Source organism: Lichenostomus cassidix, chromosome 25 (genome assembly GCF_008360975.1).
Source record: "Lichenostomus cassidix isolate B80296 chromosome 25, HeHo_3.0, whole genome shotgun sequence".
NCBI lineage: Eukaryota > Metazoa > Chordata > Aves > Passeriformes > Meliphagidae > Lichenostomus > Lichenostomus cassidix.
The window spans coordinates 1,050,965-1,073,969 of record NC_139505.1 but is presented as its reverse complement, the minus strand read 5'-3'; the positions used below and the strand labels follow the sequence as shown (position 1 = coordinate 1,073,969).

General features: G+C 48.3%; 1 protein-coding gene across 2 annotated transcripts in view; it reads left to right on the top strand.

The window, feature by feature from the left end:
- The window catches only part of ASH1L (ASH1 like histone lysine methyltransferase), a 62,710-nt gene that overhangs the window by 9,980 nt on the left and 29,725 nt on the right, over positions 1 to 23,005 (top strand). For both annotated transcript variants that reach the window (XM_085082432.1, XM_085082431.1), the window contains exons 3-5: positions 6,430 to 11,185; positions 17,615 to 17,716; positions 21,430 to 22,171. In XM_085082432.1, the coding sequence (XP_084938558.1) occupies positions 6,430 to 11,185; positions 17,615 to 17,716; positions 21,430 to 22,171 (5,600 nt within the window). The remainder of the gene's footprint in view (positions 1 to 6,429; positions 11,186 to 17,614; positions 17,717 to 21,429; positions 22,172 to 23,005) is intronic.

Below are 23,005 nucleotides of genomic sequence, written 5' to 3'. Positions count from 1 at the left end.
CTGAGATGGTGTTTAAGTCTGCCTGTTCCCTGCTGCCATTTTGCACTTTGGATTGTTAGAAATGACACTAAACAACATCCTGCTGATTCCTGAAGTGGGATTAGAAGAGTCTGCATGGAAATAAACAGGAATGATGGTTTTAAACCGTCATATGTTTTGAATGTAATACCCGAGGGTTTGGTTTTTTTTTTTTTGTCTTACTGCCATGAAATAAAGCAATTTTTAACACTGCAAATTACACTTCAGGAAAGAAAAGCTATCTGTAAATTTTTGCTGTGGATGGAGAGGAGGGGAAAGCAAACATGTGACCCATTCAGAGCCAGGTGTGGCTTTACTTGGAGCTCTGAAATGGAACTTTCTGTTCTTTTAAAGGAGCAATAAAGAATTAGAATGAAAATTTAGTACTTCCAGTACGCACAGTTAACCACGGAGAGACAAAGAGAAGTAGTGGAATTCTTCTCCTGGGAATACCAGCATAAAAATGAAGATAGTAGGAAAATCCTTTGCATTCCCATCTCTGGCAGGTTTTTCTTCTCAAGTTTAGTGCTGACAGCACTCCTAAAACTTGGGGAGTCTCTTCAGGTACATGAACAGAAGGTTTATCTCGAGTCTGAAAGGGGAGTGGGTAGGTGAGGTAGGTTGGAATCACAGAATTGTTCAGGTTGGAAAAGCCCTCCCAGATCATGGAATCCTGCCGTTAGCAGCACTGCCACGTTCACCACTGAACTCTGTCCCCAGGTGCCACATCCACACATTTTTGAGCACCTCCGGGGATTCTGGAAAAAGCAATTCCACCACTTTCCTGGGCAACCTGTGTCGATACCTGACCACCCTTTCAGTGAAGAAATTGACCCTCATATATTTACAAATTGTCCTTCAGAAATGTGTAGACATAAAAGTTAATAAATATTTTTTCTGATGAGAAAATCATAGAATAGAAAAGAGAAACCTAGAAATGATTGACATTCCCAAGTGTTACGAGAAACAAAACTAGCAGGTATTGCAATAGTCTTGCAGTGTTCAGTTTGCTTTTTGACACTGAGTGTGGAATTTGGATTTCATTCTTTCAGAAAGTGTCCTGGGGCAGGCAGGCATCGCTGTGCTACGCCCAAACACCTGAGCCTTGAACAAAAATACACATTTTGGCCATTAGTGTGTAGGAATGGTTTAGCTGTGCTGATGAAGGTGCAGTAGTAAAGCTTTAGCAAATAAAATGCAAGAAGTGACAGCAGCCTGTGTAAGTCTTACTCAGTGGTAACCCAGTGCAGCAGGCTGGGACTTGTCCTCCTGCTCCATCTCCTTATTCCTGTGTAAATCTGCTGAGTGCAGGATTCTGGAGCTCTCTCTCTTCCCCTTGGTCATGCTGGGAAGCTCTGCTGGGAAGTTTGCTGATGAAATCCCAGCCACCAACTGAAAATGTTTCAAGCAAAAAATGTAACAAGCCTGAAAAATTTATTTCTTTTCTTTTTGGATAGCTGAAGAATATTTCCTGCAGGGTCTGGGACATAAGATTTTGTCTTAGACTAATTGCACAGAATCATTGTGTTCCTGGTAGGTAGTTCGAACTTGCTTTTAGGAAAGACTAAAAAGTCTTGGAGGTGAAAAATAAACATTTTTATTTGGGGAATTTTGTAGAATATGTTGATGGCACAGCTACAAAGCAGTTTTTGTGATTCCTCAGAATGTTGATTTGTGTTTTAGCCTGAGCACTGGCCTGAAGTACAGCAGCCAAAACAACAATGGGTAAATCTGTCTATGTGCATAAACAATCCTTATTGCTTGCTGGTGGTTCTCAAGAGAAATAACAAACAACATTTTCATTAGCAAGCTGGTTCATTCTCACTACTTCAGCTGCTGGAAGCTGAGACTTCACCTTCTGTTTTGTGACTTTAGTTGAGAAGTGTGACAGCAGACTTGATAGATGTCCCTGTTCTCAGGAAAGATCAGCTACCCTTAAACTTTTTGCAAACAAATACCAATAATAATCACAGTAAATAATGATCTAGTAGTAATAAACCCTGAGATTGTGCTGTAGTTTAACAACAAATGCCCTTTTTAGGATAAAGTTGATTTTTTTGCTGTTGGTGCCTGTGATGATTCTGGAATCACAGAATTGTTCAGGTTGAAAAGGACCTTAAAGATCATAGAGTCCAAGTGTTCCTCCACTGCTGCCAAGTCCACTGCTAACCTATGTCCCCAGTGATGGATATGTTAATAGTTTATATCAAAATTACCTGGAATTTTTATACCTCAAATGAATGGTGCAAGTTGAGAAACTGTATGTTCATAGGAGATACGGAATTGCAGTTCAGCTCAATGCCAAACTAAGAATAATACATCAGTTTTATGAAAACTTAACGTGTTTTATGCAATTGCTTTGGGCAATACTTTTATTGGATGGATTCTTAAACCAGACAGTTGAACTAAAGATTGCACAGGAACAAGTGTTTCCATTTTTGAAGCACAAATGCTTTTTGATGCAACGTAATCTCACCCTTTTGAACAGCTTTGTGCCCAGATGGGCCATTTCATTCCATGTGAAACCCGAGGAACATAGAGCAGGGCTTGAAATCTGGGCTGAGAAGGCATGGAATTCCAGGAAAACTGTTTTAAACTATTTTTTATGGCATGGTCCATTTGATTGCAACATTGAGGCAGCAGTGAGGAAGTTTGAGGCAAGTGCTTGTAGAAACACAGGAGGTGAGTCCAGCAGGCGGAACACCTGGGAGATGTCAGAGGGTCGTTTCTTTTTCCCACAGTCCTCACAAATCTAATTAAATCCTGACTTTGTGCTTTCCCTGATACAAAACTGTGCATTTTCCCGAGTCAGACAGGGAAGAAGGGCTCGGGAGGGAACTGAGTGCTGAATGCTTCCCTGTGAGCTCAGCTTCCAGCCCCTGGAGCTGGCAGGAGACAGGGACACGTTCAGAGGTCCATGGGAGCAGCCACTGAAGCCCTGAGGATTCTCTGTCACTTGGGCAGCCCTTCAGGTCTCTGCTTCCCATCTCAGACTGCTTGTGTGGGCACAGGGAGTCGTTCCAGGGAGGCAGGGCACTTTCCTGTCCCACAGCAGGTGACAGTCCTGGCTGCTCCCAGCTGCGGGTTGGGAGTATTCCAGGGGAAAGTTCCGGAGTGTGTCCATAAGAGTGTGGCTGTCACAGGAGAGCTGGGCTGAGGGTCAGCCTGACCCCATGGCCACAGGCTGTGACACCACAGCTCTGCACCCCGGGGGTGTGTCCTGAAGGGTGTGTCCTGGGGGGTGTTTTGGGGTTTGTTGCAGAGAGTGTCCTTGGGGGTGTTTCCCAGGGGGTGTGAGTGTGCTGGGAGAGTTGTACTGATGGGCTGAAGCTGATTTACCTGATTCCATCAGTATGTGAGGAGTGGAGTCCAATTCCTCCACCGTTGCCTTCTCATAGAAAATGTCCTTTCTATCCCTGAAGTTCGGGGATTTACACAATTGCAGTTTGATTTTGGTATGTCTGCAATACTTACTCTTCCTGTGGGATCCTCCTTAGTGGCTGCAATACCTGCTCTTCCCTTCAACCAAAAATCTGAAATTTTTAGTAATACAGAATTGCAAGAAGAAGCTTTGACACTGTGGGTTTTGTTGGGGTTTTTAAAAATATTTTTGCAGCCACTGCTACCTTCTCCAATGGTTACATATTTTGTTCAAGATGTTTCTATCAGAAGTTACCAGATGAAATTTTGGCCTTAAAAAAATTGCCTCCAAGATGTTTCTGTTAATCATGCTGATTAAGTTGATTTATTGGGGGGAAAAAAAGAAAATATTTTCCAATATAAGAATTTCGGGTTTAAAAATGCTGAAAAAAAATACAGACTTTTTTGACGTCTTGTCTGACGTCTCACTAGATGCTTCCTGTTTTGCTTTTCATGTTCTTTGAAATAATTTTCAGTGTGCTTGGAAAACTCACTCACCCTTAGATGAGAAAGAAGCTTTCCAGGGTACACGCCTTCAGCTTTCAAAGGATCCGTGTTTGATGCTAAAGTCTTGTTTTCAGAATCCTGGCATCTTGCTTAGATCAAAGCTGGTGTTTGGAAGGGTTTTGTTAGTTATGTATTTATTATTTAAGTATCAAACTTGCAAGCTCTTTTTTGGAAATGGAGGTGAGCAGGGAAAAGGAGAGCCTGCCAAGAGGCATTGGATACCCAGCAGTGGCAGTGTGAGAGCACCACAGAACCTGAGCCAGGGGGTGGCAGAGCACCCAGGAGGAGCAGAAGAAAGGAGGAGGAGTGTGGATACACTGATGGCTGAGCAAATACAAGGATGAGGAGCTGAATTCCCTAGTCAATATATTTCAAGTCCACTGAACAAAGGAGATTTTCCTTCCCAAGTTTTTGTCAGAATTTCAGGCCATAGGAAGGCGGAGGCAGTTCTCTGAAGGTTGCTCACTTCAATACTCGGTAGTGACTCTCTGGCACTCACAGTGTGCCCCAGGGAATTCCAGGAGCGTCGGCGGGAGCGTTTGATTGCAGGCTTGGAGTGGTGTCATGCTGACTCAGGAGTTTCCATGTGCCTGGAGGTGGGCAGAAAGAGCCCTTCTCCTGCTCCATCCCTGCAGCCCTGGATTTGGGGTGCCTGGGCGTCACTGCAGCAGTTCCCACAGCTCAGACCCACACAACTGGTTCCCATCTCAGCAGTGTCCAGCTGGATCCAGGCTGCAACCTCCTGGTTCAGTCCTGCTGGGGCAGCTGACTGAACAAGTGCTTCCTTCATAATCAGCACCAAAGCTGGCTGTTTCAGAGGAATCCAAGCTGTCCCTTCCTTCAGCATCCATAGGTATTTGCCATAGTTACAGCTCTGGGATCAGGGTTATGCTGATTGTAATCAAGTGCAGGAAGTGCCAGGCAGTTGCCATATCAGTTTTTATTGCAGAGGAGTGAACAGCTGTGGCATTGATGTCTTCCACTCTGTTTATTTAGTGTTTGTTCTGGTAGGCCCCAGAAGGTTTTCAAATTGTCTGTATTTGTTACTAGAATCATAGAATGAAATCACAGAATCACAGTGACTTTGGGCTGGGAGGAACCTTAAAGCCCAGCTCATTCCCACCCCCTGCCATGGACAGGGACACCTTCCACTATCCCAGCTTGCTCCAAGCCCTGTCCAACCTGGCCTTGGACTCTTCCAGAGATGGAGCAGCCACAGCTTCTCTGGGCACCCTGTGCCAGGGCCTCTCCCCCCTCACAGGGAAGAATTTCTCCCATATATCCAACCTAAATTTCCTCTCTGTCAGTTTGAAGCCATTCCCCCTTGTCCTGTCACTCCAGCTCCTGATGAACAGTCCCTCTTCACCTTCCCTGGAGCCTCTTCAGATCCTGGAGGGTGCTGTGAGGTCTCCACACAACCTTCTCTTCTCCAGGCTGAACATTCCCAGCTCTCCCAGCCTGGCTCCACAGGGGAGGTGCTCCAGTCCCCTGAGCAACTTCATGGCTTCCTCTGGGTTTGCTTCAAGAGTTCTGTGTCCTTATGTTGGAGACATCAGAACCATGGGCCGAATTATCTCATCAGGGGTCAGAGTCTTCTATTCCCAGCCCCTGCTTGGAGTGAATGTATCCCCTGCACTGCAGAAATGTGTTTGGCACTGTATGTAAATAATGTCCTTCCAAAACAAAAGATTAATTTATTGAGATGCTCTCAATAAGATTTATGAAGGTAATGGGCATTGGAATTTTGATTTTAACCTTTACAGAATAAATGTCAAGTTTGGTTAGGTCCAAACTAGAAATGTGTGAGTTTCAGTTACTCTATGTTGTGTGCATTATCAAGCCCCTGCCCCCCCATGCAAACAGGAAAATACTTTGATTAATTGAATTTTATTTATTTTTCTGACTGTCAGTGGTCGCTGGGAGGAGAAGCTGTTGGTGCAGGGGCTGAGGGCACACCACTGAACTGCCAGCAGGGCTGTGCAGGGACAGAGTGACAGTGCCAGCCCTTGCAGGGCACTGCTCAGCTGCTGCTCAGCACCATGTGAGCTCTTCAAGTGCTCTCACACTATAAATAGCCCAGCACATTGTTGTTAGTGGTTTTTTATTAATAAACATCAACAGTATTTTTGGAGGATATTTATAATAATTGGGGGACAGATTAAATGGTTTATATTTCCAGACTGGGAGGGAGTTTGGGTTTTATTAACATCAGGAAAGCCTCAACGTGCCCACTGTTTTAAAATTTTGCTTTAAATATGAATATCACTATTATTTGCTTCGTGTGTTTATTTTATAATATTTCACTATTTAAAATATTGATATTACTATTGTTTACTTTAACAGGATCACAAAGCCTCTGTTTATATAGTTACCCTGTACCAGAGCAAGTGTTAATCACCTAAACATAAAAAGATACTGTTTTACTCAGTGATGCTTTATACTCCATTCCTAAAGACCTTTTCTGTTTGTTTTGTTAACTCTTAGGACCCTTCAAAGTCCTACAAGAAAGCTGGAGAAGTTGCACCAGTTGAGTTACACGTGGAAGAAGGTATCCCAGTAGAAACAACCCCTTTATCTAAGAAAGTTTCCCCGTTGCACTCTGAAATGACAGATTATATAAAGTCATCTCCTCCGACTCTTATCAGTAGCCATAATTCTGACTTAAAGGATAGAACAGAAATTAATGGAGCAACAACTGTCTCAGAAAAATTGGCTCACCTTATTGCAACTTGTCCTGCTTCCAAGTCTTCCAAAACAAAGCAGAAGAAGCCCGGAAGTGGAAATGGAACTACGTCTGGTATGGTTAAGGACTCCGGGAAGAAGCTGCCAGGAACCATAACTACAAGTGGGTTGGTTAATAAAGATTTGGTAAAGAAATTGCCAGGCTCTGGGATTGCTGTTGGGTTGGTGAACAAGGACTCAGGGAAGAAGCCATTAGGGATTGGCAGCGCAGCCATATTGGTTAACAAAGACTCTGGGAAGAAGCCCCAGGCAATTGGCCCCTTAATTGGATTGGTTAGCAAGGACTCTGGGAAGAGGCCTCCAGCGATCAGCACTCCAACAGGGTTAGTTCACAAGGATTCTGGAAAGAAACAGCCAGTGACCAGCTCTGCAGTTGGATTGATCAGCAAAGATGTGGGGAGGAAACTTCCAGGGATCAGCACTCCAACTGCCCTGACCAATAAGGAGCCTCTCAAGAAGCCAGTAGGGATCAGCACTCCAGCAGGATTGGTTAACAAGGATGCTGGGAAGAAGTTGTTGGGAATAAATAGTCCTACAGGTCTGCTTAACAAGGATTCTGGGAGAAAGATGCCAGGGACTGGGAATACCACAGTTCTGGTTAACAAAGACTCTGGAAGGAAGACACCTGGGATTGGCAGCCCGATGGGACCGGTTAGCAAGGACTCTGGGAGGAAGATGCCAGGAATTAGCAGTCCTGTGGGATTGGTTAGCAAGGACTGTGGGAAGAAGCCAGCAGGGATTGGCAGTCCGGCTGGTTTGGCTAACAAGGACTCTGGAACTCTCAAAACAGACTCCCTTGTGCCCTCCTCAGAGCCCTTTAAGCTTCCTTGCAATTCAAACCTCAGCAGCCTTGAAAGCCATGAGCCTGTGGATTTACTGAAGGAAAATACTACCAGCAAAACCTTTGAGAAGCACGTTATGAGACAGAGCAAAGAAAGTATCTTGGACAAGTTTTCGATTCGGAAAGAAATTGCTGATGTAGGCAAAGAGATGTTTAATGAAGGAATGTGTGTTCCACAGGATGCCTACTCATCCGGTGAGAAAGGGATTTATGAAACGTCTAAGCACGAAAAGCAGCCTCCAGTTTATTGCACTTCACCAGACTTCAGGACAGGAGGTGCCTCGGAGGTGTCGACAGCCAAGTCCCCGTTCAGTGCAGTGGGAGAGGGGAATCTCCCATCTCCCTCCCCCACGGTGTCTGTCCCCACCCTGAGCAGGAGCCTCTCCACAGCCTCCTCCCAGCTGGCGTCCAACTCATTGCACTTAAGTTCCACGGCAGAGCTCTTGGAAGGCATTTCAGATCCGATGGGCAAAACGCCATTCTCCTCGGACAGCACCCTCCTGAGTCTGAACAGGACATTGAACCACACCCTCAGCACTGATTTTAAAGGTGCTGAGAAAGACTTAAGTGATTCAAAAGCATCTTATGTGGAAACTTCAAGAACGAGTCCTCCCACAGGGAAAAAGCCCATTTTGGCAGCTGAGACAAGCATCCACGCTACTGTTACCCCTTCAGTAGTTAGTTTTACCAGCTTGTTTGGTAGCAAGCAGTTCCTCAAGATCGGTGCAATAGCTGCATCCGAGAAATCCTGCCAAGGAGCAAAAAACCTGAGCAGCACTCAGCAATCAAAACCTTTAAAGAAAAGAAAAGGAAGGAAGCCACGATGGACTAAAGTGGTGTCAAGAAGCACGTGCCGACCTCCAAAGGGTCTGGAACTAGAAAGGTCAGAGCTTTTTAAAAACATTTCATACGGTGCACTATCAAGCGGTAATTTGGAGCAGGCCAAATTCCTGAAAAACATCGGATCGTCTTCGTTTGTGGAGCACGAATTTGTCAAGCATCAGTTGCCAAAGTTGAATGAAGCTAATGGACAGTCTCTGGCACTGCTGGCTGAGACAGACAAACAGACTCAGAAGTTCTACAGTTCTCACAAGCAGCCCTCTAGCTTGTGTATGTCGGATGATTTTTTACCTGACATGTACAAACCCAAAAGAGGAAGACCTAAAGCCAAGGAAATGCCAGAACTTGAAGGTCCCCCCAAAAGAACTCTTAAGATCCCAGCATCAAAAGTCTTTTCAGTGCAGTCAAAAGAAGAGCAAGAACCTCCAATTTTGCAGCCTGAAGTCGAAATTCCCTCTCTAAAACAAAGCTTATCAGGACAACCTTTTCCTAAAAAGAGAGGGAGACCTAAAAGACAGATCAGGTCATCAATTAAAATGAAACCACCTATTCTGTCTGTGGCACCTTTTGTTGGAACAGAGAACTCGAGCAAGATGGGGCCTGAAAGTGAACAGCATCGACCCGGGGAGTTCTTTGAGAGGAAGGACCAGCTGCGAGGGCCAGAAGAAGTCCAAAGCCCCAGTATTTGTAGCATGAGTGATTTGGAAGTAGACTCAGACAGAAAAGTTGCCAAGAGAAATAATGGACAGTTAATGAAAACAATTATTCGAAAAATAAATAAAATGAAAACTCTGAAGCGAAAGAAACTTCTGAATCAGATTCTGTCTAGCACAGTGGAACCAAATACCAAAGGGAAGATGCAATCCAAGCTCCACAACACCGTGTCAACTCTTGCTGCCACATTTGGTTCAAAACTAGGCCAGCAAATCAATGTCAGCAAGAAAGGAACAATTTACATAGGAAAAAGGAGAGGGAGGAAACCTAAAGCTGTCCTGAATGGTATCTTAGCCAGCAGTGCTGCCAGTCTGACAGTTCTGGAGAAGTCTGCCCAGCAAGCTCCTGGTACGTCCCTAGGACAAGTCCTCCCCCATTTGCTGCCCTCAGCAGCGAATCCCTCAGAGATCCTTCCATCTCCAGTTTGCTCCCAGTCCTCGGCCGTGAGCGGTGGGCAGAGCCCCGTGAGCAGCGACGCGGGGTTCATCGAGCCCAGCTCGGTGCCCTACCTGCACCTCCACTCCAGGCAGGGCAGCGTGGTGCAGACGCTCGCCATGAAGAAAGCAGCCAAGGGGAGGAGGAGGTTGTCCCCACCGACGCTGCTGCCCAACTCCCCGTCCCACCTGAGCGAGCTGACATCGCTCAAAGAGGCCACCCCTTCCCCCGTGAGCGAATCCCACAGCGACGAGACCATCCCCAGCGACAGCGGGATTGGCACAGACAACAACAGCACTTCGGACCGAGCCGAGAAGTTCTGTGGGCAGAAGAAGAAAAGGCACTCGTTTGATCATGTGTCCCTCATCCCACCCGAAACTTCCACCGTGCTGAGCAACCTGAAGGAGAAGCACAAGCACAAGTGCAAGCGCCGCAGCCACGATTACCTCAGCTACGACAAGATGAAGAGGCAGAAGCGAAAAAGGAAAAAGAAGTACCCTCAGCTCCGAGGGAGGCAGGACCCCGACTTCCTTGCCGAGTTGGAGGAGTTAATAAGTCGATTAAGTGAAATTAGAATAACCCACAGAAGTCACCATTTTATACCCCGAGATTTGCTGCCTACCATTTTTAGGATAAATTTCAATAGTTTCTACACCCACCCTACTTTTCCTTTAGATCCTTTGCACTACATTAGAAAACCTGATTTAAAGAAAAAGAGAGGCAGGCCTCCAAAAATGCGGGAAGCTATGGCAGAAATGCCTTTCATGCATAGCCTCAGCTTTCCCCTGTCCAGCACCGGGTTCTACCCCTCCTATGGCATGCCTTACTCCCCTTCTCCCCTGGCAGCTGCTCCCATAGGATTAGGTTATTATGGAAGATACCCTCCAACTCTTTACCCTCCTCCACCCTCTCCCTCTTTCACAACCCCCTTGCCCCCACCTTCCTACATGCATACAGGCCACCTGCTTCTCAACCCCACCAAATACCACAAGAAGAAGCATAAACTCTTGCGCCAGGAAGCTTTCCTCACCACGAGCAGGACTCCACTCCTGTCCATGAGCACGTATCCCAGCGTCCCACCCGAGATGGCCTATGGCTGGATGCTGGAACACAAGCACAGACACCGCCACAAGCACCGGGAGCACCGCTCCTCCGAGCAGCCGCAGGTTTCCATGGACACCATCACGGCCAACAGCTCCTCCAGAACCGTCCTGGAGTCCTTGAAGCGCTACAGGTTTGGGAAGGAAGCTGTTGGCGAGAGGTACAAACACAAAGAGAAACACAGATGCCACATGTCTTGTCCACACCTGTCACCTTCCAAGGGTTTGCTGAGCAGAGATGAGCAGTGGGTCAGGAGAGAGCCTTCGGAGTCTAATTCCTTGGCACTGGGGTTGCAGACACCTCTGCAGATAGACTGCTCCGAAAATTCCCCAGCTCTGTCCCTGGGGGGATTCACTCCCAGCTCGGAGCCAGCCAGCAGCGATGAACACACAAACCTTTTCACAAGTGCAATAGGCAGCTGCAGAGTCACCAACTCTGCCAGCACCAACGGACGTAAAAAATTACCCGAGAGCCCCGGACTGTTCAGCGGGCAGGACGCGTCGCTCAGCCGGCCCCTCCGCAAGGAGCCTGTGCCTTCCCTGGAGAAGGCCCTGCAGCCACTGTCAGGTAAGGGAGCTCAGGCTGGGCCTGCTTTCCACAAATCTTGCTGGGTTTTGTTGTACCAAACTGGGGCAGGTGAGGCTTTGGCTCTGCAGGGATCTGTGCTGGACTCCAGCCCTGCTCCTGGCCTCACCAAAGGCTCTGTTCCATTCAGTGTCAGCGCAGATTGACATGGGAACCCCCAGAGCCACCCACAGCACCCTGCATGTCCCTCTTCCCAGCAGACTCCTACTTCCTTACAGTCAGGCTAAGGATGCTTTCTCATGCACAGGTCTTTGCTTTTTCCATACAATTTTAACTTTCTGGAGAAATGAGGGAAAGTTTCTCATGATTTTTGATACTTCCAAAGCCCTGTTTATGTTTGTGTTGAAGTTTGGTTGGTTTGGTTTAGACCAGCTGTTGCTGCTACTGTTGTGAGTAATGTTTCCATTTAAGAAAATGTTTCCTATTCCTTCAGTAACTCCATTTTAGTTGTTTTGACAATCTCTGCTGCAACAGAACTTTCAATCCCTGCCTTGAGGCCTCTTGCAACACCTCAGAATGGCTGGGGGTGATGCTGAGGATGTCTGAGACCAAACCTAGAAATTTTGGATTTATTCATTGTTGGGAAATGCATCTGACAACCTCGAGCAAAACTGGAACAGGAGGAGCAGGAACAGGAACTTGTCATTTGCATAATCTTAAGGAAAAGAAAAGATAACCTGCAAAGGGCAAGTGTGGCTCGTGCTCCTGCCTGCTTCCAATGTCTGAAGGAAGTCTGAGTTTCTTCTCCCTCCCCTACTTGCCTATATTCTCCCTTGAAATTTAAATCATTGTCCAAAGCCACTTGTGACTAATATTTCACAGAGCAAGAACCAGCTGCCAGGACTGAATAATCCCTCCTCACATTCCTGACTCTCATCTTTCTTCTTCCCATGTCTTCCTCCTTCTGCTCTGATGCCTCCTGCCTCCTCCTGCTCTTCACACCTGTGTATGGACAGAGTTTTTTTCTTGATTTGGGGGGGGGGTTATGGTTTTGCTTCTTTATTTTGAGGGCAGTTGGAAGCAGCTGGATCTTTGACAAGTTCATACTTCTTTGTGCTGGTACTGAAATTATTTGAGGTGGTGAGGGGAGTGTGGAGAAGGCAATAGAGCCATGAGATTGCTTCTCCTGCAGTGATGGAAAGAGAAATTCCAAGTGCTGGGTCACTCAGAGGGTTAAATTTGACTCTGAGGAGTGAGCCTGCAATGCTCTGGGAATCTCCTGAGGATTTCCATTGCAGTGAACGATCTGACCTGGTTTTGTGTGAGGAGTAACCTAAGGGAGGGGAGAGCAGAGATGGTGAAGGCTCTGCCTACTCCCTGCCCCAGGATGTTTGAGTGATTCCTCACGAGTGTGGTGTCACTTCCAGGCAGTGCATTCCCACCTGGAGCCAGGCTGGTTTTGTTGTGAGATTGGTGTTAGGCTCAGTGTCCAGCTCATTCCCAAGGAGCTCCCAGTGCCCCACACTGTTCTGAAAACTTAAACCATGTCTGATAAAAAGCCCCAGGAAAGGGAAGTACCAGATTTGAGGGTTTTAGATCCGTGTCAGTTTGCATGTTGTGTTTGGGGTGTTTTGCTTTAGCCTCAGTGCCAAATGGTGATCCTGAATCCATGACCATGGAAGATTGAAGGAAAGGCACAGATGGAGGAAAAACCTCTGGTGCATCAAAAATTGTTTATTTATAAAACCAGATGCAGTTTAGGTGCATGGTGGGAGAGGTGCTGGATCAGAGCCAAGCAGGGATTAGCATCAGGGAACCCTTCCAGAATGGATCTTTAGGATCCATGGGGGATGTTCGTGGTGCTTTATTTCAGAGTATCCCATGTGGAAAATCCACCTCACCTTCACAGCCTTTTGAACGTCAGCCTGGCCTAACCGGATGAACAAATTCTTTTTATGATATTGGCTGATGACAGATACTTTCAGAGGTTTGCCCATGTCTGAGTTGTGTTAGAAAGGAGTTGTGTTAGAAAAGAGTTCTGTTGGTTGTTCGGACAAACAGGACTCCTGTGGAGGTTGGAGTTTCCCGGGAGGTGAAGCACAGGTGGCAGTTCAGCCGCTGAGGCTGCTGTGTGACACTGGCTCAGGCACAGCACTGCAGGGCACGAGGCTCTGATGTTTTGTTGGGGGAGTTTTGTAGGACACTGCTGCCTGTTCATCCCGAATTCCCAGGGGCTGTTCCTGAACTTCCGCAGCTTCACATCAGGAATTCTTTTGGACAGCTGGTGCTGTATCAGAGCCCAGCCTCGGTGAGCCGTGCTGTGTGCCTTCATGTGCTGCTTACAATTGCTGTGGCCTCGGTGTGTTCCACTCACAATCCTGGCAGGAAGGGGAGGAGAGCAGCACCGGCCGTGTGGTGGGGATTGCTGCAGTTGAGCAGTCTGTACTGCTTTCATTCCCTCTGCAAACACCAGGCCAGCTGTGAGGTGATGTGCTGGTCTGGCCGTCCTGCTCGGGGGGAGATGTAGGTGCCACTCTGTCCGTTCCTGTGGGATAACTGGCGTGTGAGCTCCTGGGGTGAACCGGGCAGTCCCAGGCCGTGTGTCCGTCCCTGCCCCGAGGGGTTCCAGGCCATGTGTCGGGCCTTGCCCTGAGTGTCCCACCCCCTGTGTCTGTCCCTGTCCCGAGGTGTCCCGGCCCCCGTGTCTGTCCCTATCCCGCGGTGTCCCGTTCCCTGTGTCTGTCCCTGTCCCCAGGGGTCCCGGCCACCCCCGTTCCCGTTCCCGCCCCGGGCTGCGGCACCGGCGGGCAGCAGCGCCCCCTGGCGGCCCCGCCGCTCCTCTGCCGCGTCCCGCCGAGCCCGGTGAGGCGAGGGGCGTTGAGCGTGTCCCGGGGCGCTGAGCGGGGCGGAGGGTGTCACACAGGGCCCCCTCGCGGGTCTGGGGTCCTCGGAGGCCGGAGAACCGGCGGTGACAGCCCCCGGGATGTGCCACCCCCTGCCAGCAGCCAGGCACCCTGCAGCCTCCCAAACGTTCTCCCTCTTTTTTCTCCCTGTTAGGAATTACAGCCCATTCCTGCTTAAAACACTTACTCCTGCTGTTTAATTTCTATTTTTAATCCCAGCTCCCAGGGTACTTGTTTAATTTAGACTTTATGAAATCAATGCATCTTGGAGTTCCTTAGGAGGAAAATTCAGCCTGGAATGACAGAGCTGCTGTTGGTGTAGCCCTGGGCAGCTCAGCAGCCCTCTGAGCCCAGAGGGGTGGGTGAGCAGGAGCGTCAGAATAAAGTGAAACTCATGGGTTGAGATAAGAACTCTTTAATAATTAAAATAAAATTATATATCATAGTAACAGTAATAATAATTGTTATCAGAAGGTGACAGGGAAATAACCCCCAAGAGGCACAAGTGATGCCTGGTACAGTTGCTCAGTACCTGCTGCCAATCCTCAGCACCGATCAGGGCTTGGAAGAACCTGGGACAGTGGAAGGTGTCCCTGCCATGGCTGGGGGTGGAACAAGATGAGCTTTAGGGTCCCTTCTAGCCCAAAGCAGTCCATGATTCTGTGAACAAAACGCAGCAAGAACAAGTGATGCCCAGTGCAGTCACTCCTCGCCCAATGCCCAGCCTGTCCCCAGCACTGATCAGGGGATCTCGGCCACCCCACAGTTCATGTACTGGGCTGGACAGTCCATGGTGTGGAATATCCTCTGGCCAGCTGGGATCAGCTGTCCTGGCCCTGCTGGCAGAGCAGGGGACACTGGAGGGTCCTGGGCTGAGGGTGAGCACAGCTGAGCACCAGCCAGACATCAGGGTGTGACCAATACCATCCTCACCCTGAACCCAGGCACAGATGAACCAGCTGCTGGGACAAATTCACTCTGTCCCATCCAGAGCCAGGACAGCTCCTGACAATACTGAGCACCTGTGCAGTGTCCCAGCCCAGCTCTGCTGTGTGTGGTGGGAACAGCTGGTAAAGGAGGTGCTGGAAGAGTCCTCCAGCACCGTCCTACAGCATGATGCCATGCAGGGAATTCACCAGGAATAGGGGTGGCAGCCTGGGATAACATCCAGGAGCCTTGTGATGGTGTCCTTGTTGAGAGTTCATGTAAAAGAGAGCTATCCCTCTGCCCTCTTGAGAGGTTGGAATCCTTGGAAAAGTGCTGTTGTTCATTCCCTCCATCAGTCACAGGTGTTACACCAGGAGCTAAGAGTGCCCATGTTTACAAAAATTCCAAACTTTGAGGCAAAACAGGATCTAAGAGAAGATCTTTCAGAGAGTCTGGTGAATCAGTTTGGTGCTTTCAAGGATTCTCCCATCACTGCACACCTTGGGGTCTATTTTGAGACCTTGAAGCCCCAGTCCATGGGTGGAATATCGGGTCTTGATTTTGGGCAGAACTTCAGTTTCCCGCTGTTCTTTTTTGGAGAATTCTGTGAGGAAGGGAGGGAAGAGCTCTGAAGCAAAGAGCTCATCCATTATGAACCATATTTTGAAGGGAAACAGCAAAATTCTGGTTTTATGCATCCTGGATTTTGCCTTCTAGATATTTTCAGGGTATGTGCATTCTCCTCTCACAGTGCCACATGCATTTTTGCTTACCTGGGTTTTTATACTGATCTGAGTTTTTAATATCTCAGCATTTTCATAACTGCAGTACCAGGTTTTTCTGTGACATTTTCATGACTCCCACAGCCTTTGCTTTCAAGAGTAATTGGGATTCTCTAAAAGTTTATGTTTTAGGAAAATAAAGCAGTTTACTGTAAGAAAATATTTACGTGTGAGAAGGGAAACAGAAATAGGTCTTTGCTTGCGTTCTCAGCAAGGCTGCCATTCCCAGCCCTGTCCCTTTACCCTGCAGCAGTCGTGGGATTTCTGTATCTTTCTAAAATTGGTTTTAACTCAAGGAATGGTAATTGTGCTTCCTGCTGCCTGGTGACATCATCCAAGGATTTAGCAAGTAACAGCAAGCCCTGTGTGCTCAGAACACAGAGTGAAACGTGTTTTGCAGGTGCCTAAAATCCAGTGCTGGTTGGTGTGTAGATAATCATCGTCCTCGCTTGTTTAGGCCCCAGGGCTTTAACAGATTTGCCATGATGGACTAAAGCAGAAATATTTGGGTTTTTCATTGCACCAGGATCATGAAAAGGAAAAGCAACAAGATAGGGACATATCTAAAGAATTTTTAAAATCTTACGATTTTTTTTTTTAGCTTTTCATTTTTGTGCAGTTCTGGGTGAGCAATTCTGCCCAAGGAGGGGAAGGGAATGCTTTTCCAGAATGAGGTGACATTCCAGCACAGAGGGATAGGATCAGCATCACAAAGCCATTCAGTGTTCCCCAGGGATCAGTCTATCTTCCAGTGCTATTTCACCTCCTCCCCAGTGCCCTGGATGGTGGGACAGTGGGCATGGCAGGGGACAGTGCCAGCACACATGGGGACCAGCACTGGCAGGATGGGCTGGACCGGCTCTCTGAGGAGCAGCACCAGGGGCTGTGTTATGGAGATCATCACCAGGAGGATGAGGGGGATGTTATTCTCTTCTCTTCCTGGAGAGGCCACATCTGAAGTGCTGTGTCCAGCTCTGGGCTGCCCGGTCCAAGGGAGACCTGGACATGCTGCAGGGAGCCTGGTGGAGAGCCACAGGAATGACCAGGGGATTGGAGCCTCTGTCATTCAGAGGGCCTGGGAGAGCTGGGATCAGTCATCAGAGAGGCTGGGAGAACTGGGATTGGGTCATCCAGAGAGCCTGGGAGAGTCAAGGTCATTCATCAGGAGGCTGGAAGAGCTGGGATGGAGTCATGCAGAGAGGCTGGGAGAGTTGGGATTGGCCAGCCTGGAGCAGAGGATGCACAGAGCTCTTTCCAGTGTATCCCTGTACTGGGGGGGAGGGAAGGAAGAAGAAGGAGCCAGACTGGTCCTGGTGGTGCCCAGTGGCAGGAGAGACAAAGAGCACCCACTGGAGTTCAGGGAATTCTGTTTGTGCAGAAGAAACAGTGTTTATAGGGAGGGTGAGGGAATGGCAGATTGTGGAGTCTGTGTCACTGGAGATGTGGAAAACCCAATGGAATGTGGTGGCCCTGGGCAACCTGACCCTGGTTTGAGCAGGGTGGTTGGCCTAGGTAATCTGCAGAGGTCCTTTCCAAAGTCCTCTGTGAAAACCAAGGAATGAAGCCAGGGGGTTCATTTGAAAGTAGGAATATGGGGGGGGTTGTTTTCTTTTTTCACACACAGGCTAATTCTGGTGGTTAATATTACATGGTGTTACTCATGGCTTGTTTACCTATGCTATTGCCCTGTATGAAATTCCTGCTTGGTGTTCCCTTTCCATCCTTCCCCTGCATTCCTGGGAGCACACAGGTGTTCCTCAAGCAACACCAGAGTAACCTCAGGTTGAGCCTTTAGTGTTGTATTGGCACAGCAAGACTGAAATTATGTTCCTCGTGCCTTTCCCTGATGTGCTTTGCAGGCACTTTGCCAAGCCAGGACAAACCCTCGCAGAGGCAGTCGGAGAGCACAAACTGCAGCCCTTCCAGGAAGAGATCCACGTCGGAGAGCACTTCTTCTCCAGGCAAGTCCTGCTCAGGGGCCTTGGTGTTGGGATCCCTGCTTTGCTCAGACCTGTGTGGAGACACAGCTGGGACAGCACGGCTGTGAGAACTTCAGCTTAGAGATACTGAGTTTTTCCACTGGTTTTGGGGTACAAGTGCTGTGGATTGGGCTGTAGAACAGGGAGACTTGAGCTGGTGCTTTGAGAAACAGCAGCACAGCTGTTGCAGGGTGGGGTTTGCTTCCTCACCAGGTTAAATTAGGCCTTGCGGAGCTCAGTGCTTTAATCCAGACCTGTGACATTACAGTTAATCAATGAATGAGGGAAGTAGATTAATTCCTCCCTGGAGAAGAGTCTGACTCCTGTACTGCTTTGGAGGCAGAGGGTTCCTGTCCCTGGCCAGATCAGGGGAGGATCAGGCTAGGATGTACTGTTGGGTTTTCTTCCTCACATGTCAGAATCCTGCCAAGGTGATAGAGGATGAGATGTGGCTCATCCCAGTCATCGCTAATGATACAGCTGTGAATGCCCCCAGACAGGTCAGGAATTGTCATGGGAGAGAGATACTGGAAGTACTGAAAGGCCTGGGAACTCTGGTGGCACCTTATCAGGTCCATGGTATGAGGATAAGCCTTGGATGCACAGGATCACTGGAGGAGATATCACCTCAGCTATTCCCTGCTTGAGGCTCATGAGGAAGGGAAAGGTTCTCCCTCCTGACTGGGCAGTGGGGCTCTAGAGAGTCATCTGAGGGATGAGGGATCTGTGAGAGCTCAGCCTGGAGCAAAGGAGGCTCAGGGGGACCTTGTGGCTCTGCACAGCTCCTGACAGGAGGGGACAGCCGGGGGGTCAGGCTGTGCTCCAGGGAACAGGGACAGGAGGAGAGGGAACAGCCTCAGGCTGGGCCAGGGGAGGCTCAGGTTGGACAGCAGCAGGAATTTCTCCATGGAAAGGGTGCTCAGGCCTTGGCAGGAGCTGCCCAGGGAGGTTTGGAGTTCTCATCCCTGGAGGTGTCCAAGGCAGGGCTGGAGGTGGCACTGAGTGCTCTGGGCTGGGGACAAGATGGGCACTGGGGACAGCTTGGACTCAATGGCCTTGGAGCTCTTTTCCAACACTAGTGCTTCCATGATTCTGTGACCCTGTGTTTGAGCTGTTTTGTGAGGAGGTCAGAGCTCTGCAGACTCCCTGTGTGTGTGACTCTGTGTGTGTTGCTCAGTCACATTTTCAGCTCTATGACAGTGTCAAATCTCTTGACCATAGTGTCACAAGGAAGATCTGAAAATGTTCATTTCTTGCACATTGTCACCCAGTGGTTATCCCAGATAGCAGGAGAGGCTGGAGTGGGCTCTGAGCAACCTGCTCCAGTGGAAGGTGTCCCTGCCCATGGCATGGGGGTGGAACAAGTTGGTGTTTAACGTCCTTTCCAGCCCACACCATTCTATGATTCTATAAAAATGTAATGTGAGCTCCCCTAGGATTGGACAGAAGAAAATTCAGTATATTGACCCATTTTTTAAGAAGCTCAGTTGCAGGAACACTCCCTTTACCAGAATTCAGACATTCTTAGACACCCAAATTGACTGCAAATATGTACTAAATCGCTAGGATTGGTACTCAGAACTGGTTATGATTTCCATCTAGGAAGGATGTGCCAAAAGTGCCGTTTCCTCCCTGCTTTAAACAGATGTTTGCAACAGATGCTGCATTCAGCCTGTGCTGCAGAAAGTCCTTTGCAGTGGGGAAGGGACTGAAACCCATCTTCCTCTCTGTCATTCACCTTCTTGTCCTCACTCACTTGAAAGGGGCAGCTGCAGTTGTTTTAAGTGGGAATAGGAAGTGTTAAAGTCGATGAGTGCTCTGTGCAGGAGCATTGGAATTACATGAATCACAAGTTTATCAACTTCAAAGTCCCCGAAGTGATGATGCAGCTGAGCAGATCAGTCATTGTTGTATTTTCCATGGATCTGGAATGCATGTGGGATTCAGTGTGTTTGTCAGAGAGCTGCAGCTGTCCTGGGATCAGAGCCTGCAGTGTCCCAGCCCTTTGGATCAGTTTCCAAGCAGCAGCAGCACCAATTCCAGGGCATCCATTGACATGGTGCTGGTTGAAGCTCACTGTGCTGAGCAGGTGGGTTCTGTGAGGAGCCCCAGCTCCATCCCCTCGTGCCTCTAAAGGTCAGAAGAAAACAAAGGGTAATTTATCTTTATTGTTTCATCTGAAATGCAAAGCTTAAAGCGTAAATCCTTCTGGTTGTCTCGGAGTTGTTGGGGTGTCCAGGTCAGCTCCCAGCAGGCGGTTTCTCTTGTCCTTTGTCACCAGGAATTGTCCAGAGGAGGATTTTTAGAACACGTCTTGCTGACTCTTCCTCCTCCAAACTGTGCACTCTCTGAATCGCCTTTTCATTTGCACTTAAAAATTCCTGACTTTGGAATCTCAGTGAGAAATACGTTCTCCAGAGTAACACAAGTGCTCTAGTGAGCTCTAGAAAAATACTAGAAAATATTTGAACTAGAAAATACTTAAAAAGAGCTAGAAGGCTAGAAAATATTTAAACTGGTTGTGCTTTTTATTTCCCAGCTAACAAATAATCTCCCTCCTGTCAAATGCTAGAGGCCTTTATAAACACATTTTGTTGTCTTCCCTGTAACAGTTCCCTTGACACCAGGACGTGCTGCTCAGTCTCCAGCCTGGGCCCCGCTGGGTTAAGCAGATCTGATCTAAATAATTGGCCACAATTGCAGTAACATTTTGTCAATGCTAATGTGCAGTTGTGATGTATTTATGAGAAGGCAGCATCCATTTCATTGCAGAAAGAGCAGGATTTCTTCTGATGGACTGTTATCACTAAGGAGCAGCAGGGCAGCTTTGAGAAGCTCTTAGTTTAGAACAAATCCCTTTTTAATGCAGCACAATCTACATGGTTGACCTGGAAACTCTCTTTTTCAAACACCAATCTTCAGCTCTAAAGCATATAACAGTTTTAAAAGTCAGATCTAAATGTACTTCCTCTGTAAATTACCCTTTCTCTTTTGTCCAGATACCTTGATTTACCTTTATCCAATCAGTTCTGTCATCACCAGCCTTGCCTGTTTGATAAAGAAACTGCAAGAGCAATCAAAAAAGGTGTTTCAGTACTTCCAAACTATTAGAAAAAAAGAAAATTTAATTTAAAAACATTTCAGATGTTGCTCAGTTTTTTATCAGGATTGAATTTTTATGTGCACAGAGGGTTTTGTATTTTTAGTGTTGAATAGAAAGAAACTTGAGGATTGTGTGAACCCTCATTGCTCTTTGCTGTTAGAAATAGGGAATTATGTGGGAATAAAGAGAAAATAATTACATGTTAACAGTGATGACATGAAATGTGACTGACTTGTATGACTGGGTCCCTCCATGTTACAAATTCTTGTCAACCAACGTTCTGGGCAGTCGCAGGACACAGATGCTGTCAGTTACCGCAGCTGTTGTGTCTGAGCTCCATGGTTTTGTTTCCATCCCCACTCCAGCCCTGTCTGTGTGTGTTTGAGCTCCATGGTTTTGGTCCCATCCCCACTTCAGCCCTGTCTGTGTGTGTTTGAGCTCCATGGTTTTGGTCCTGTCTGCACTCCAGCCCTGTCTGTGTGTGTTTGAGCTCCATGGTTTTGGTCTCATCCCCACTCCAGCCCTGTCTGTGTGTGTCTGAGCTCCATGGTTTTGTTCCCAGCCCCACTCCAGCCCTGTCTGTGTGTTCCAGGGGTGGCAGGTCCTGCCCGGAGCACACGCCTGGCCCCAGCTGCCGAGGACTCGGTGGACACCCTGCTGCAGCGCATGGCCCAGCAGGACGGGCCGCCCACGCTGGACAAGACCCTGGAAGCAGTCATGGCCAACGTGTCTGCCCCTCCATCGGCCAGTCCTGCCCGCAACCACTCCCGGGAGAGAGCCCTGGGCAAGCAGGACGGGTTGGGGGCTCCGGCCATGGCCAGCAGCTCCTGCAGCGACAGCATCTCCCTGCTGCAGGAGCGGCTGCCCGGCAGCTACTCGCCGCGGCACCTCAAGAGGAGCGTGGTGGAGGCCATGCAGCGGCAAGCGAGGAAAATGTGCAATTACAACAAGATCCTGGCCACAAAAAAAAATCTGGACCACGTCAACAAAATCCTGAAAGCCAAAAAGCTGCAGAGGCAGTCGCGGACAGGGAACAACTTTGTGAAGCGCCGGCCGGGGAGGCCGCGCAAGTACCCCATGCAGGCCGTGGTGTCCATGCAGGCCTTCCAGGCGGCCAGGCTGGTCAGCCAGGAGCTGGAGGACAGGGAGCAGAGCAGCAGCCCCCTGCACCTGGGGCCAGACACCATCACAGATGTCATCGAAGCCGTGGTGCAGAGCGTGAACCTGAACCCCGAGCACCGCAAGGGCTGGAAGAGGAAGAGGTGGCTGCCAGAGGAACAGGCCAGGAAGAGACACAAGTCTTTGCCTGAAGAGGAGCAGGAGAGCAATAAGAGGTGATTCCTTTGCAATTTTGTGCCTCAGTTGGTTTTAGAACATTTCAATCCGTGAGGGAATCCTCTGCTTGCTGCCTGCTGTTATTATTAAGGAGTTCAATTTAGAGGCAACAGACCTGTTAAAGTGGGTTCAGGGTCTTCCTCAGGTACAGAACACACCCCAGAAATGTAGTGGGATCTCAGGTGATCCAAAACTGTGGGTTCTGTACTTGCTGTGTGGGTGAAGGATACATTTAATGAATTGGTAATGGTTATTGATGAGGTGGCACAGATTGTTCCTTCATCATGGGTGGAATAAGGAGCTCTCCAGAGTTATGTGTGCTGTGGGATTCTTAAGATGTCACTCATGTAGATCACAAACAAATACGGGCAACACAGGATGTAAAGTGAGATTAACTGATGTACAGCAGGTAAAGAGTGAAGCCAAAGCAGCAAAAAGGAGTTAAGGAGTGCAGCTGTGCAGTCACTGGTAAAGGATCACACCAGAAATCTCTCTCTGAGATTACTATGCTTGTCCCCAAGGTCAAGTAAACAGATCAGACTCTGACAGGAGTTCTCCTTTCCAGAAATGGGTGCTGTGAGGGTGCTGCTGGCACCACGTGTTCAGGGGCTGCTCTGTGGCTCTCCTGAAGACTGAGGAAAGGGTTACCACATGCTGGTTTTAGAGTGCAATAGCAGAGAGCAAGAGCTGCCTTCAAAATTACTCAGCTGAGGCTCCAAGGGATAAACATTAGCAGTACAAACAACATTCTTTTTGTAATAATAATACACTGCAAAAATATCATACTTTTCTTATGATCATGCTTAACCCCCACTTGATCATGATCGTTAAGT